Source organism: Crassostrea angulata, chromosome 4, assembly GCF_025612915.1.
Source record: "Crassostrea angulata isolate pt1a10 chromosome 4, ASM2561291v2, whole genome shotgun sequence".
Lineage (NCBI taxonomy): Eukaryota > Metazoa > Mollusca > Bivalvia > Ostreida > Ostreidae > Magallana > Magallana angulata.
The window spans coordinates 34,042,608-34,057,811 of record NC_069114.1 but is presented as its reverse complement, the minus strand read 5'-3'; the positions used below and the strand labels follow the sequence as shown (position 1 = coordinate 34,057,811).

At 31.2% G+C, this 15,204-nt stretch overlaps 2 protein-coding genes across 4 annotated transcripts in view; one reads left to right on the top strand and one right to left on the bottom strand.

The window, feature by feature from the left end:
- Window positions 1–4,276, top strand: part of LOC128179816 (probable serine/threonine-protein kinase pats1) — a 38,616-nt gene extending 34,340 nt beyond the window's left edge. Inside the window, exon 5 of the transcript XR_008243143.1 lies at window positions 4,156–4,276. The gene's annotated coding sequence lies outside the window, so the exon portion shown is untranslated. The remainder of the gene's footprint in view (window positions 1–4,155) is intronic.
- A 222-nt stretch (window positions 4,277–4,498) lies between these two features.
- LOC128179818 (uncharacterized) lies at window positions 4,499–13,841 on the bottom strand. Of its 3 annotated transcripts, XM_052847447.1 has the most exons (6): window positions 13,700–13,841; window positions 13,554–13,603; window positions 13,328–13,453; window positions 6,101–6,251; window positions 5,951–5,994; window positions 4,499–5,862 (listed from the first exon to the last, which is right to left on the bottom strand). In XM_052847447.1, exons 1-6 carry the CDS (start codon window positions 13,834–13,836, stop codon window positions 5,372–5,374), a joined length of 999 nt encoding a protein of 332 aa, XP_052703407.1. In that variant the 5' UTR covers window positions 13,837–13,841; the 3' UTR covers window positions 4,499–5,371. The 3 variants fall into 3 exon arrangements, with proteins under 3 accessions (XP_052703407.1, XP_052703408.1, XP_052703409.1); XM_052847448.1 differs by lacking the exon at window positions 13,554–13,603; XM_052847449.1 differs by lacking the exons at window positions 13,328–13,453; window positions 13,554–13,603.
- Between the last annotated feature and the right edge of the window lie 1,363 nt (window positions 13,842–15,204).

The following is a 15,204-nucleotide window of genomic DNA, read 5'->3' as shown; positions in this document are numbered from 1 at the left end:
AAAGGAAGATGAAATTTGTGCCACAAATGGTTCAAGACATTCAAATAATGTTTTAAAATCAAATATTGTTTGAGATTAAATTAGTGAAATGAAAGCACGTTCGATCAGAAATTCGACATGCGGCGCAATGTCAAAAACAAAAAGTTAAAATCAGTATAATGAAATGAAAATTGCGAGGAAAAGTACTTTTTGAATGAAAAAATTCAAATAAAACATACATTGATATTTGATAATAATTCTATTAGTTACTGAGAAAATGTTTTGGCTATAACAAAACTTTTAAATATTTTATAGCGCGTTTAGTGACAAGTTGAAAAGTTAACTCGTAATAAAATGACGATGTCAACGTTTAAGGCGGCGCAGCAGTAATAGATACAATTTTGTAAAAACCATGAAAATAATCCTAAGCGGCTTTGGAAGTAAATGAAATTAACAAAATCGATTAGAAATGCGTTTTGTGAATAAGTAATTAAACAACATTGAAAAAAATTGAACAAGTATGATGACAATAAGTGAAAAAAAAGAAACCCAGAACGATATCAATGGACGTCAAAATGCAGAACGACACATTTCGGTAAGACGGACGTTAGACAACAAGTAATACAGGACAAGTTTGGATCCGACAGATCGTTTGTACTTAGAAAATATATATAAAAAAACTAGAAATATATGTTGAATGTGCACTCAGGGTACATGTTCAAAGATGATATTTTTTCTAAGACATTTTCGGAAATAAAACGTAAATGTTATCGTAACACGATGTGGAGGGTTTAGCAACAACGTAAAACTGGAAAGTTTCGACGTCGCACATTGCGCCGCCTGACAAAACTTGTTGTTGATAATTATTTATTTTCTCGAGAAATAAATAAAATACAGATTTGAATTTTTCAGTATTGTTTGCTAAAGGGTCATTGAAGAAAACAGAAGTCTAATGAAATTGCAGTGAACAAATTATGAATTATGTGTCCTGTCTACATTATTTTGGGACAACCCTCGTATTACCGATGATTTGAGAAACTTGATAAAATACAAGTAAAAATTAACATTTTTTTTACATACATTAATTACATTTAACGAACATATATATACGTCGAGTATTTACTTCATGTCATACAACTACAGAGAATTAAATGGCACACCTAAGAGGAACCCGGTGTTTTCTATCCGAATTATTTTCAATTCATCATTAAAACATATGACAGTTGAAAGAAACCATCTCCTTAGTGTAATATGATAAAAAAAATATGAATGTACAACAAGAAAAAGCATCAGCTGTGTAAGTAGTAGAAGTAAAAAAGAAATCATTTAATAGTGAGTCTGTTCTCATCTCTTAGTTGGACATTTTGATTTTCAAATCTGCTATGATCAGTGGATCCGCTGAAAAATCATATCCCTGAGTCATACTTCGAGGATATACATGTGTCATGATGATAACAACTGACTTTGTAAGCTATACTTACGGTTTTCCCGTCTCTTCAATACCATTTTATGTTCGCGATAATTCTCGTTGATGTTTACTTTTCTAGAAATTAATTATATTTTTTTTTTGGAATCATGGTCCACTGTACTAGCAATGTTTGAAACTGTAAAAGCGGCCCTTCGCCCCGTGTAATGCGTTACAAGTAGCTGTCAAATACGTTCCTACTTACTAAATGGTTTTAAACTGTGGCGTACTTAACAGCTGCAGATAATTGGTAGAATCACTAATACACCGAATCGCATCAACTGGATCTCCAATTTCGCTGACTATTTTCAATATATCATCATTATGTATTGAAGTAATCAGATACATTTGTACAAAACAAATCATAAATTCCAGTCACACATTCTCTATTTCAACTGCATCCTACCCGCCACCACTACCTTTTTTTTACATGAATAAAAAAAGTATAAAGTGACAATTTTTGCGTACGCTTGTTTCATGTCACAGTGTGCATTTATTGGAATGTTAAAAATTAAAACGTTTTTGTCGAACTAATACTGCATATGTATTAACGCAAAGGCGCATTGAACCATGCAATATTGTAGATTGGCAGTTCTCGGATCTTGAATCATTAAACATCATTGATTTATTTGCGTAGGTGTATTGTAGAGGTACTTACCTATGACTCTATCACATGGTTCACAGCCACATTTCTCTTAGCATAATCTGCCGTAAAAATTAGAAAGACAGTTGTCCATACAATCTGTCCCATGAGTTCCCGGCCAACATTCTTGTCAATGAATAATGCAAAACATTTAATATTTCGTTTTTCGGGTATAAATTAAAAAAAAGTGATAACAAAAATAACAAAAACAGATTATCTACACAAGAGTTCCCAACGCGTCGATAGTTTTCATGACATTCCAAGCAGCTTCTAAAAACATGACGTTAGTGTTGCTTTACTTTTGTTATGAAATACACAATCTATGTAAATCTATTAATTAAGTTCAACAGTTCACATACCCATCTGACACATTTGAACATACTCAAATCAGCTCTGTGTATGCATGAACTGTATTGAAAAATGTAATGAAGTAATATTTGAATAACACAGACATCTTGTAGAACAGAAAATTTATTTATTTATGACGAATGTTTCAGTTTATTCACGTAAATATTAAAACGGAAACACTCTATAATTGTTGACAAAGTCAATTATAGGGCAAATTATTATTATGATATATACTTGAGCCTAGTTTTAGGCTAACTTGAACCTAGTTTGCATAACTGTTTTTCATATATGATATAATTTTTAACAAAAAATTAGAAAAAAATTCCTTTATAATGCATTAATGTAGCTACAATTAGGTCTTAAAAGAATTAAAGGTTTATAAATACAATAAAACATTTTTTGAAAACCCGATTTCCAATGCATTTTACTTGGAGATAATTGGTATAAAATCATCACGATGCAGCGATCCATCCAAGATAATACAAGACTTACTGGGTCCATAAGGGAAAAAAAATATATGTATAAAAGGAGCCTTTGATATTCTCACTTCCGTGTTTAGGCTGAAAAACTACGCTGATCACATGACTTTTGTTGATCAGATGACAGTTGTTATTGAATATATAGTAGTAAGTAATAAACATTGTGGACGTCAAGTTGTTTGAATCGTTTGTATAATCTTTTGATATGTTAAAGAAGATCTCTCCATTTTGATATATGCCCAAAGAAAGGTAAAAAGTTTTAATGGTTGCTATTTGGATACATGCTCATCGAGACCCAAAAGGTGTGTGTCGATTGATTATTTCAGAGCGATTGGACGCATTGTCAAAAACCTCCTTTAAGAATGTGAATTAAAACTGTTTATAATGTAGTTGTGCTGTTTATAGTTTCTATAGTAGTTTGAGTAGTAGCTCTAGATTTTGTTTTCTTTGTTTTTCCCATGTAATGTATTTCTTTAAATTTTGTCCTGAAGAAGGGACTTGTTGTCCGGAAAATTTGACAATATCTATTGTTCGTGTCGTTAGTCATTTTTAGTGCTTTATATATTCAGTTTATTGGCTTAGTATCTATATATTAGATCTGATGCTTCCGATCCGATATATATATATATATATATATATATATATATATATATATATATATATATATATATATATATATATATATATATATATATATATATAATGAAAAAAAAAATAAAATAGAAAATGCACAGTTCCAAAATTTCTATTTACTAGCGCTTACTGGATTTAAGATTGATAGTCTGAAAACTACAAAATCGTCATTGAAAAACAGAAAACCGGTTAAACATAATTTAAGCGTCAAACAGAAGAAAGCTCTGCAAAACTAACAAAATGAAGATGAAATCATTCTCAAGGAAGCTGATAAAGGATGAGCAATTGTGTGTATGGACAAAACGTTTTATAAAACCCTTGTTCTTAAAGATCTAAGTGACGATAACTTTTATGTATAATTACCAGAAAATCCCGACAAGAATATCATGAGAGATTTGAAACGCCTATTAATAAAATATGAACATTTATTGAAAGATAAGGAACTGGATTATCTTACAAATTTTGAAATTAAAACTAGAAAATTTTATGACACTCTTAGAATACATAAATGTAATAATATTAAAACCGCTATTAAAAATAAGTATCCAGCATCTATTACTACTACTGGACCCTTGGATCTGAAACTTCGACCAATAATCACTGTTGAGGCAGACGATGCAACACAGGAAAATATAGAGAATATCCGCGCACTTTTTCTCTTGAATTTTCCTGTCAATGATGACGAGCAAATGTCAGCAACGGAAACACGTGACCAGAGTGAAAGCGACGAAGTTGTTGATTGAAATCGACAGGGGACAATACGATAACTACAATCACTTAAAGTACTTTCATCAAAGTATGACATTCAAAGAGTTTTGAGAGCCTTGTTATCTCAATCTATTGTAATAACTATGGATGAGTGAGGAAGTTATCACTCTGTAGAATTTATGATTTGTTTAGATATGAAATTAAGGAGAGTAATTGGTTTGTATGATTTTGCACAGTTTTACAATTTAAAAAAAATGGTGCATTGTAAGTTTTAACAACGCAATAAAGTTTATGTTTTGTTTCCATTAATTCATGTTTGGAAATCGGATATGTTATTTGTTAGATTTTAGTATTATATGTTACAAAGGAATTGTTTGTATTGCACCAGCTGTTAAAATTTCACTATCAGGCTTCATTTTCCTATCATCATATAGTTATTTATCTATTCATTGATTCTTTAAATGTTGTAAGGGTGGTGATGGCTCATTCTTAGTAGCTCAAATCTATCTACGTTCATATATTGTTTTATTGCATCAGTTATGTATACATCGTTACATTGATAAAATTTGAAAATAGAAACGTTGTTCCATATATCAAAATAAACTTGTTCTTTTATGATAAACTATTTTTGATGATCATCAACAAAAGCACAAACAAATCTAAGTTTGTTAAACGTAACAAAATGTCGTTCAATACAGTAAACGGTGTCTTTACAAAATATAAACAATTGTTATCATATTTTTGAAAATGGTGATATTTAGATGAAGTACAGTGTTAAGAGATGCATTTTTTCCGATGAAAAAATAGGTACTATTATACAAATTTACATTAATTAACCATGTTTTTCACCAATTTGATCTTTGAGAGAAAAAACACATGTACAAATAAATCACGAGTCAATCTAACATTTTTTCACACATTTATTAATTTTATGCGCATACACGTACCAATCTAAAATAATGACTATGAATAGCTTCATAGGACATGCTTAAAAACACATGATGTTCTCATATACAGTAAATAATTATTAATTGTTATGCATATAACATATGTCATTTCACAGAAAAATTGATATCAATATCAATTCACAATAAGGAAATAACGCATGAAGTATAATCAGAACAGTTCTGTTGATTTTGTAAAGCTATACCTAAGTTTTTTCCTATCTCTAGTACTTCCCTGTTTGAATTCATCCAGTGCCCGTAATAATTCCTTCTTATGTTTCTTTTTTTCTCGATGGATTGAAAGTTTTGATTCATGGTTCTTTGTTTTAGCCAAGTTTGAAACTGAGGACGCCATCTGTGATGTATCCTCTTTTACGTTTGTCATGTTTTGTATTTCCAAAGGAGTTGAACTGTTATTCGGGATTTGCATGTGGTCATTTTTATCGGACACTGTAAGTTTTAGAATGTTGTAAACTCCATCCATAGAGTCGTCACATCCATAAGCATTTCCTGAGGTTGTTTCTGTCATGTTGTTTGAAACTGAAGTGTGACATTTGTCGTAGCTTGTCATTGTGTCATTTGTTTGAGATAAATCAATTGTCCTCGGCGTTACCGATATACAATATCTACTATTTTCTAATGGAGCCATTTGATTTTTGGAACCTGTTAAACACAGGGTAGCTGATAATTATTCTCAACATTCTTAAAAACAATAATTCTTTTGAAGTGATAATAAGAAATGTATTGCTACCATATTCATCCAGATCAGAAGGTTTTATGGTCAGCATCCGTTGTCTGCAAACAGAAATTCATGAACCAATTTAATATTTTTAAAGTAGAAATATCAATCGTTATTCATTTTCAAATTAAATAAAATTAGGAAAATGACATTTACGTTTACCTTAGTATACAGAAGATTCTTAGACAAAAAATGAAACAGGTCACTATACAAGATGCCAAAACAGACAATGTAAGCCATAATGCAGAATTCGTCGGACTTTCGACTTCCTTCGGGCTAGAGGTCGTTTGACTTTCGTCTTTCGCCGTCTTATCTATCAGATATTACGATCATATGCATGTAACTTTAAATTTTTTTTTGTTAAACATCGGTTATCTTTTTTAAACTCTTCAAAAAAATAACAAAATAAGATCTTTCATCCTGTATTTGGTATGTAACAACAATATTTGATATACGGGGCGCGAAAGATCTAATCTTAATTTGATTAATTCTAAGAAGTTTCTTTTTGGCGTAATTTGAACATAAAACCCACACACACGTGCCCAAGATATGAAGTTTTAAAAAATGACCTTTTATTAAACTTTCTCTAATTTAGGCATATTTAAAAACACATTTTAAAATTATCCTCTTTATTTTGATTCTATCTCAATTTTTTTTAAATCGATTCTTCTTTATAATTTCACGTTGGAAAGGAAAATGAATAATATTCTACTTATAATCTTGACATATCATCAACAGATTCATATTTCCTGTCATAAGTTATTAATTAAGGTCTTCCGTTTCCAACGGAAGACCTTTCTATTATTGTGCGGGAAAAATTATTTTTCTTTTTTTTTTTTTTCTTCCTAGACGCGAACTTTGAGGCTTCATATCTTGCTTATTTCTGAACGGTTTTTGCTCAAATTTTCAGGGCTAATGTACTTTACAAAACACTATCTTAAGCAATTCATAAAATTTAGAATTCCCCTTCCGTTAAAGAGTTATTCCCCTTTAAAACATTTTTAGGGCCTTTTGTTTCCAGACAAAGGCTCTGAGACTATGATAGCAGGGAATGGGAATCCAACGAATTTGAATAACAGAGACATTGTAGTTGTGCACATCTGTTTTTGTTTTAAGATTACGTTTTTTATTTAGGAAAAGGTAGGGGATCAAAAAACAGGATTCAAAAAAGTGCGAAAATTTAGACATATTTTCCTTTATATCTTTTAAACGAAAAATATTTTGTTAAGACATGTAGAATAAAAAATGTGCAAAATATAGAGGGCTTTCATTTGACACCAATAAAAAAGGGCTGGCCCCTTAAATTAAGGGCCAATGGCCCCTAAAAAATTTTGCTTAATAACTCAAAAACGGTTAGGATTTTGATATGGCTGTCGCTGGAAAAGTTGTTTGTTGGGATCTCATAAAGGTCGTTACAATGTTATTTTGTATGTGATTTGTGTAGTATGAGTGTTAAAAGCTTTACATGTTGACATGTACATGTTTTCATTTGACAAGTTAACGAAAGTCTTTGTGCGTACAACTGGCATAAAGTTGCCGCAGAAAGTATGCTGGTTTATACAGGAGGCATTAATTCATAAGAATTTTTGTTGTTGTTGGAGTATACGCTTTTCCTTTAGGAGTTAAAATTATTGTTGTTAAGTTCTTGTAGTGCACAATCATTAAAAACGGCAATTGTAAAACAAAACATTCTTTTTCTTTTCTAGTAAACCACAAAATATGGAATTAAAAAACTCTATGCATTACATTTTAGTTATTAACTCCATGCATTTAAAATCTACCTTGAATCAGAGCTGCATGTGTGTGTGTACCATTACGTAAGCTCTCCCTTGCCCGCGGCCGAGAAAATCGGTTACCATGCTCGCGGCTGGACTACCTAGCGGTCAGCGGTTATCTAATACACGAGAGTTGCGTCTCTCACATATGAGTTTATGTAGCCGCGAACTCAAGAATTGTTTTAGTTTTGATTACGCAAAATCTTTTGTGGATTAAACGATTGGATGTCAAGTAAGAAATAGTTCATTTAATTAATAAAAGCAATGTCATTCTCTAAAGCAATAATAGACATAGATCAATTGTGGGGTTTAAGTTTAAAATATATAACTTCTATTTGATAGAGTAAGGTCATTATACTGCAAACTTTTCAAATCTTCCTTGGTTCTGAGCTGTGCGATTCTGTGCTTTGTACCTTTACGTAATCTATTCTTCGCCCACGGCCGAGGAGATCAGCCACGGATGCATTACCTAGCGGTAAGCGGTTATTTAATACACAAGATTCGCACACCGCGACTTACACTTACATGCATATGAACGTGTTTGAGTTAATATAGCCGTATATACAAGAACTGTTTTAATTTTATGTTATAAAAGTTTGTCCTACTTGTATATATATTTAATTAAATATTTGAGTGTAAATGAATATTAATGAATGATATTACTCCAAATCGGAAAAATCGTTAGAATAAACTAATGTTTCGTTTGTTTAAGTAAAGTACTTTAAAAACTGTACAATTAATGTTTTAAATCAACACCCCCCCCCCTCCTAAATATTAAACCTTTAAATGATGATCATCCCTCGCACATGGCTGAGGAGATCCGGCGCGAGTGGATAAGTGATCCGCCGTCGGTTCGTGTTCTTCTACATGTACCTTATGACGCGTTTATGTTTCATATTTTGCACGGACACAACTATATTTTATTATGTTTTCAACTATTATATTGGTTTAAGATGAAAAGATAAATTTATTTTACTTGTACAATTGATTAAGCATTGGTGTATACGATAGCGTACAAGGTAGTTTAAAAATCAAATCAAATTATAATCAAAGTTCCATGTTACATGTTTGCGGTAGGTGCTAGCACGATAAAAGAATGTCCTGAGTTGAGACATTCGATGATTATTTAAAAGAATATTCACATGAGTTTTAAACGATATCAAGATCTGTCGAAAATCATTTTTGGTGGCTTCTTCTTATGTGTAACATTTTGTTTCACTTTCCCAACCGTTTGTTTATTCGGTCAGTCTGTGTTAATTCAATCGCCACGTGCGACCGAGAATCTTGTGTCGCTTCAGCGCACACAGCTCAGAACATATATAGCCCCGGGTCATCAATTGTTATGTAATTGAGTAACAGTTGGAATGGTGCTTTTACTACATAAAATATAAATAAAAAATCATCCAGAAAAAATGTTACCGTAACTCAATAGTCAATACCAAAAATAAAAATCCGTATGATTACAAACTGAAATCGGTTTTTCAGTATTCGGCGGGATTTGATTTTTCTTCTAACATTAGTATTTTTATTGGTTTCAGAGAATACGATGTAAAAATACAAACAGGAAATAAAACTGATATTATTTACATTGATACTGTTGAAAAATATTTAAAATTAAATTAGTCACATTCGTTAGAAAACAATGTTATACAAACATCCGATAATTTTTTTCCTATGTCGTATCATTCGCGTAAATGAATATGTTCTGTACATATCCATGTACCTCAGAAAAAATTCAAATGATTAAACAAAAAAGAAAGTTGTAATTACTATTTCGGATTTTTTTCAAAGTAATTTAACATTGTATTGAAAAGAACAAGAAATAAAAATGATTTAAATTTTTGACTCAATCTTCGTATATATTACCGGCGCTCCTTACATGTATAACGGCGTACAGTGTATATAGATTATCATGATCTATTTGAATTAAGTTCCATTCGTAAAGATTCCCATAATAATTAATTGCATGACTGTGTACATTGTAGGCAAATCCCTGTGCGTTTATTACGTCTTGTTTTCCGTTAACAGTGGTTTAAGTAATTAAAATAATTACTTGTAAAAATATCTGTAATCGGGATTCCAAAGAACTTACTTCCCGCAATTCATAGAAATGATCAGTATGTTTTCTTTCTATGTTTAAATTTAATTTTGTTCAAATAATTAATAAATTTTCTATCATTTAAATTGTGTGCTTCATCAAATACTGATTCCAATTACCTTGAAGTCATTAATTTTTCCATTGGCTATTGAAAAAAAAAGAGACGCTTGACCATCCAATGAAAACAAATACACAGAGTTTGATTGACAGGTTCAGCCAGGTGCAGGTCTCACCCGATGTCCGAGGTCATGTGTGTCGCGAGTGGTCTCAATAAGAGTTATCGATGTAAATAAATTAAAAAAGATACATGCTTATCAAAACATGCTCGTGTAAGTTAAAGTTGATTAAGGCTTGTTCCAACAGAAATCATATTTTGCTAACTGTATTTAATATTTTTTATGTATAGCGAATTTTAATATTGTACAGTCATTTTACCGGTAACGAATCAGTATGCGGTTTCTCGTGCATGCAACTATTATTATCGGAATTCCAAATGTTTTTATTCTTTGTTTAAATCGCGTTTCCCTTCTAAACTGTATCAAACCCGAAAAAATAAAGGATGAATTACGGAGACAGTAATTTCAACACCCCCTCCAGTTTCCTAGTTTTGAATTCGTTTCCCAGTATGGAATTAAGCGCCCTTTATCACTTCTGACCGAATATTTTGAGGCGAATTAATTTCAAAAATATACTAGAGGTACATGTTAATGGACTTATAAATGAACAAGGGAAAACAATTGTGGGAATATGTCATTTAAACAAATTATATGATCGTTATTTTTATCATACCGTTTTCCGGTCAAATTGAAACTGGACTTGAACAGTTTTCATTTCCGTTACTTTATAATATTGAATTTTCATACAAACACTTTATAGTAGTAATTGATGATAAGTAGTTGCCATTTTCCTTTGTTTTTCCCGTATATCTATCAATTTTTGCAGCCAAATAATAATTCTGTCGCAATGAACCGTAACTAGGAAAACTACACGTGGTTCTATTTGAAGTCGTAATTTCATTCAAAGCTCCATTATTATTTGCTATGATGTATTATCTTTTTAAATGAATTATATTTACTAATTATTCACTAAATAGGGATCAATAACAAACTTATTTTCATAGTTAGGCTTAATTGTTTTCACACTTTCGTTTTTTCTGCTTTGAACATCCGGCAGCCCATATCTGGGGCACATTTTTAATTTGTAAACAATTCGGTAAATAATCGTGCAAATGGCAAACACTGATATAATATTTATTTCTATGTTATAATCACCTAGCTAGAATTTTTTAAAACCTCAACTTTGTCTTCCACCAATAATTTTTCTAAAAATTATTCGATACTGGCAAATATTCGTTACCGGTAAAACTGTACCAGTACTGAAACATCGTATAAAACGTTATATATACATGTACTCTGTAACAAGTCGTCTTTTAATACATATACCTTTCTTTTGTTTGTTAAAAATAAATTCAATTTTGTAAAAAGATAAGTATATCATTTCTTCTAGATTTTTTTTTTCATGAAAATACCTACAAGAGAGTTTTGCCAATCACAAACAGTTTAAAGTACATGTAATGTAAAACACGGGCTCCATTTTGAAACAAATTGTCAGAGAGTTCCGAATGAAATCTGATAAACGTTTCACATGGTTCTCGCACGCTTTGCTCGAAACGATTTAAACGCATTGTCCGAAATTCTGCACGCTTTGTCCGAAACGCTAAACGGTTTACACGAAACGCTTCACGATTCACACGAAACGCTAAACGGTTAATACGAAACGTTTTTCGCACGTAAGTCGCACGCTTTTTTTTGTTGTAGTAGTACGTTTCAGGGTCTGTAAATTTTGTCAGCACGCAACAATTCTTAATTGCACATTGTCTTCAAAAATTTACAAATATTTAAATAAAGAAGTTATCTTAGAGAAAAGGTTACGTGTTTTGTAAACGGGTTCGGTTTAATATAAAACAAAAAAACCACAATTCCTGACATGACACATGAGTACATACTGTTTATTACAATGCTTGCTACCCTCTGAAAATTTAACTCGCCATTAAATATCTCATTTTTTAAATAATGTTTGTTACGATTACATAAACTGTATACGACAAATAGTTTTCCTAAAACATTTTCTTATTTTCTTTTTCAAAACACGTTTTATATGCAGGCTTTCAATCACAACACGTTTTTATAACAAAAGCAGAACTGAAAGTTTAGTAATTATAATCGTTTGACACCATATCACATATATTTTCAACTCGCAGCAACAACGGAAGACCTACTCGTGGCTTTGCCACGAGCTCTGCTCTAGTTATTTTTCCCACCGTTTCATTTGAAAAAAAATACCAATGAATATCTTTTAAAAATCATTTCAGAAGTTTTCTCCATGTTGTGCCGTTCTGCCAGGAAAATTAAAGCATCTTTTTGACGCTACTATTTGATAAACCGTAAAAAGGAAATTTCTTACTGTCTTGAATTCCGGGCGATGTTGATGTCCAATAAATTTTTACTTATTAAAACCGACTTATAGGGCAGCTGCAGATAATTGGGGTTATTACAATACACAAAAACACTACAGAAGAGAAAAATCTACATAAATACCGGTTTCGTCAATTTCGTGTATTATTTACCAACCATCATTCCTATGAATTCCAACAATTAAATACATTTATTTATGGACAGGGAATCTATTTTCCAATCGAGCATTCATAATTTCTCCATTTCTAATTGTATCCTTTAGAAACACGCCGTTGTTTGCATAGGAATGACGAATGTAAAGCGTGTCATATTTATTCAATTTATCTATATTATGCCTATTCGTTAACGCAAACATACCTTGCACTGTTCATTATCTGACAAAATGGGCAGTTTTGGGCTTAATTAAATTGAAGTATTAAACAATTATTTATCGTTTGGTTGCCTCAGATTTTAATTAGATTAGGAAGATGGTACAGTTTTTGAAAACATATGCACTAAATTTAAAAATCTATTTTACTCTCATGAAAATACACATAATTATAATCATCTTGAACACTTGCGTGCACCAAGTTGTACACATATATTCTGTTTTCAAAAGAGGATAATGACTTTAGGATAATATCATATTTTTAAAATGTAAACCGAGGTGATTGAAGAGGAGAATGTGTTTGTTTGCAAAAGTAGCCTACAATAGAATTTATATATTTCATGTGATGTCACACAAATTAATTATGTGATTTTCATTGTGAACGATAGCTGTGGGCATATTTTTCTATTAAAAACTACTGAAGAATTGGTGTCTTTTGCTAAGTTTTATAAAACATGTGGGAAAATGCTCTATTATTGAGGTCACCATGACCCTCTCGATAGTGTCATCGGGTAACTATTTATATATTTTTAAAATATTCTTGTTTAAAATAATGTTACATTTTAATTTTTTGTGATATGTGAAAAAATACCTTTACACAGGGCAAAATATGAATAAAACTGTACGCAGCTCTTTATGTTTGCAATTCTGTAGCAGTGTCGTATATATACTTACTTGTATTTGAGCATCCAGTGACATTATCACATGGTTCACACTCACATTTCTTTGAGCATAATCTGCCGTAGAAGTTAGGCGGGCAGTAGTCTTTACAATTTACGCCATGAGTTCCTGGCCAACATTCTTGACAATGATAGACGCAAATTAAAACATATATATTTGTTTTTTAGAGTCTCAATAAGAAATAAATGTATCTGATAACAAATGTACAAAAACGAATTACCTAAACAGGAGTTTCCAACGACACGATAGTTTGGACAGCATTCCAAGGGGCTTATAATGAAATATTGACGTTATAGTTGCCTTCTTTGTGTTGTCAAAGTATAACACAATGTAAAATCTTTCCAATTATAATCATAGTCAACTCACCTGCCTGCATTTGAACATACTCCAGACATCGATGTGGATGTATGAATTATATACACACATGTGATGTAAGAATAATATACCAACATGTGATAATTGAAAATGTGAAGAAAACAGACATGATTCATGCCGGAAAACATACTCGTTTGTGCCGAATGTTTCTGTTTATTCATATTTATATGAAAACGGAAATATTTCAAACCTATTGACAAATTCAATTAGTTGGCAACAAATGATTTTATATACTTGATTATGCAAACATTAACCGTGTTAGCATAAGTGTTATTTTTATCTATAATGCATTTAATTTTGTTAGTATCCGTATTATGCTACAATGTACATGTAACTAAATTAAGGTTTTAAAAGAAATATTGTATATATCATTAAATATTTAAAAAAAACCGTTTAAAACAGTAAATATACAGAAACCTATCTGATATCTTTATGCATAAGTCATTAAAAAATAATCGTTAAAAACGCCATTATATTCAAAACGTACATTAACCTCAATATACCAATGAAGATGAAGGGAGCTATAAAACCGTCTGACGATGTTTGAATCGTAAGCAACTGAAAACGCGTTGGAACTTACTTTCTTAAAAACGATTATCAAGATAATTGAAAACCAAGCAAATAACTTCAAATGAAATAAAATGTTAATGATTTGAATGAACTTTCAATTGCATGTCAATTGATGAAAGAGTACATTAGGCGATTCTAAACTTAGTATAATGAGTTGAATTTTTTTAAACTCAGGTCTGCATTGTAATTTTTTTTATATCAACCAATGTTTTATCTTGCTTAAGAAGATATAACTGGATTTATTTTACTTCAGACAAAATGCATGATGTACACTGTTCATTCTATGGATTCTGAAAATCACACCCTATCGGATAAATAGTGAAAACACATCTTTCATCCTGGTAGCTTTTAGAGACAAAATGTACCAACGAAATCTCAATAGCATAAACACATTGTTCACCTTTATTCCAGAAGGTAAATGCGGTAACAATCCATCCGTGGATAGTATACATATTTTATATATCCTGAATGATTTATACAAAATATTGTTTCCAAAAATTAATTTAAAATTCATATCGTTCGCCACACTTTTTTTTGTTTAAAGAATTATTGTACCGCTTTGCTTTTTCTATATAAAATTACGTCCCCTTTTCTAGCTTCTTTATCAAGACAACGTTTACGTACATTGAGAAATATTTTGCGTGCTGTTTTCTTATTGTGGAAAACCAGCGAAACTGTCAACCGACAGCATTCGATTTCTCTCGCACTTTCTATCAGAAATATTTTTCAAAGCCCGATAACTCGAACATGCAAGTGTATTAGCAAGAAACTCTGCATCATCGCCAAATAGTTCTCTTCGGTATTATGAAATACTTATTTACTGACTTTTGAACATTAGCAAGGTATCAGTAAATGTACGCAGCTAGGTTAAGGCCTCCCATAGATTTCACCTCATGAATATCACGTGACATTTCATGACGTTAGCT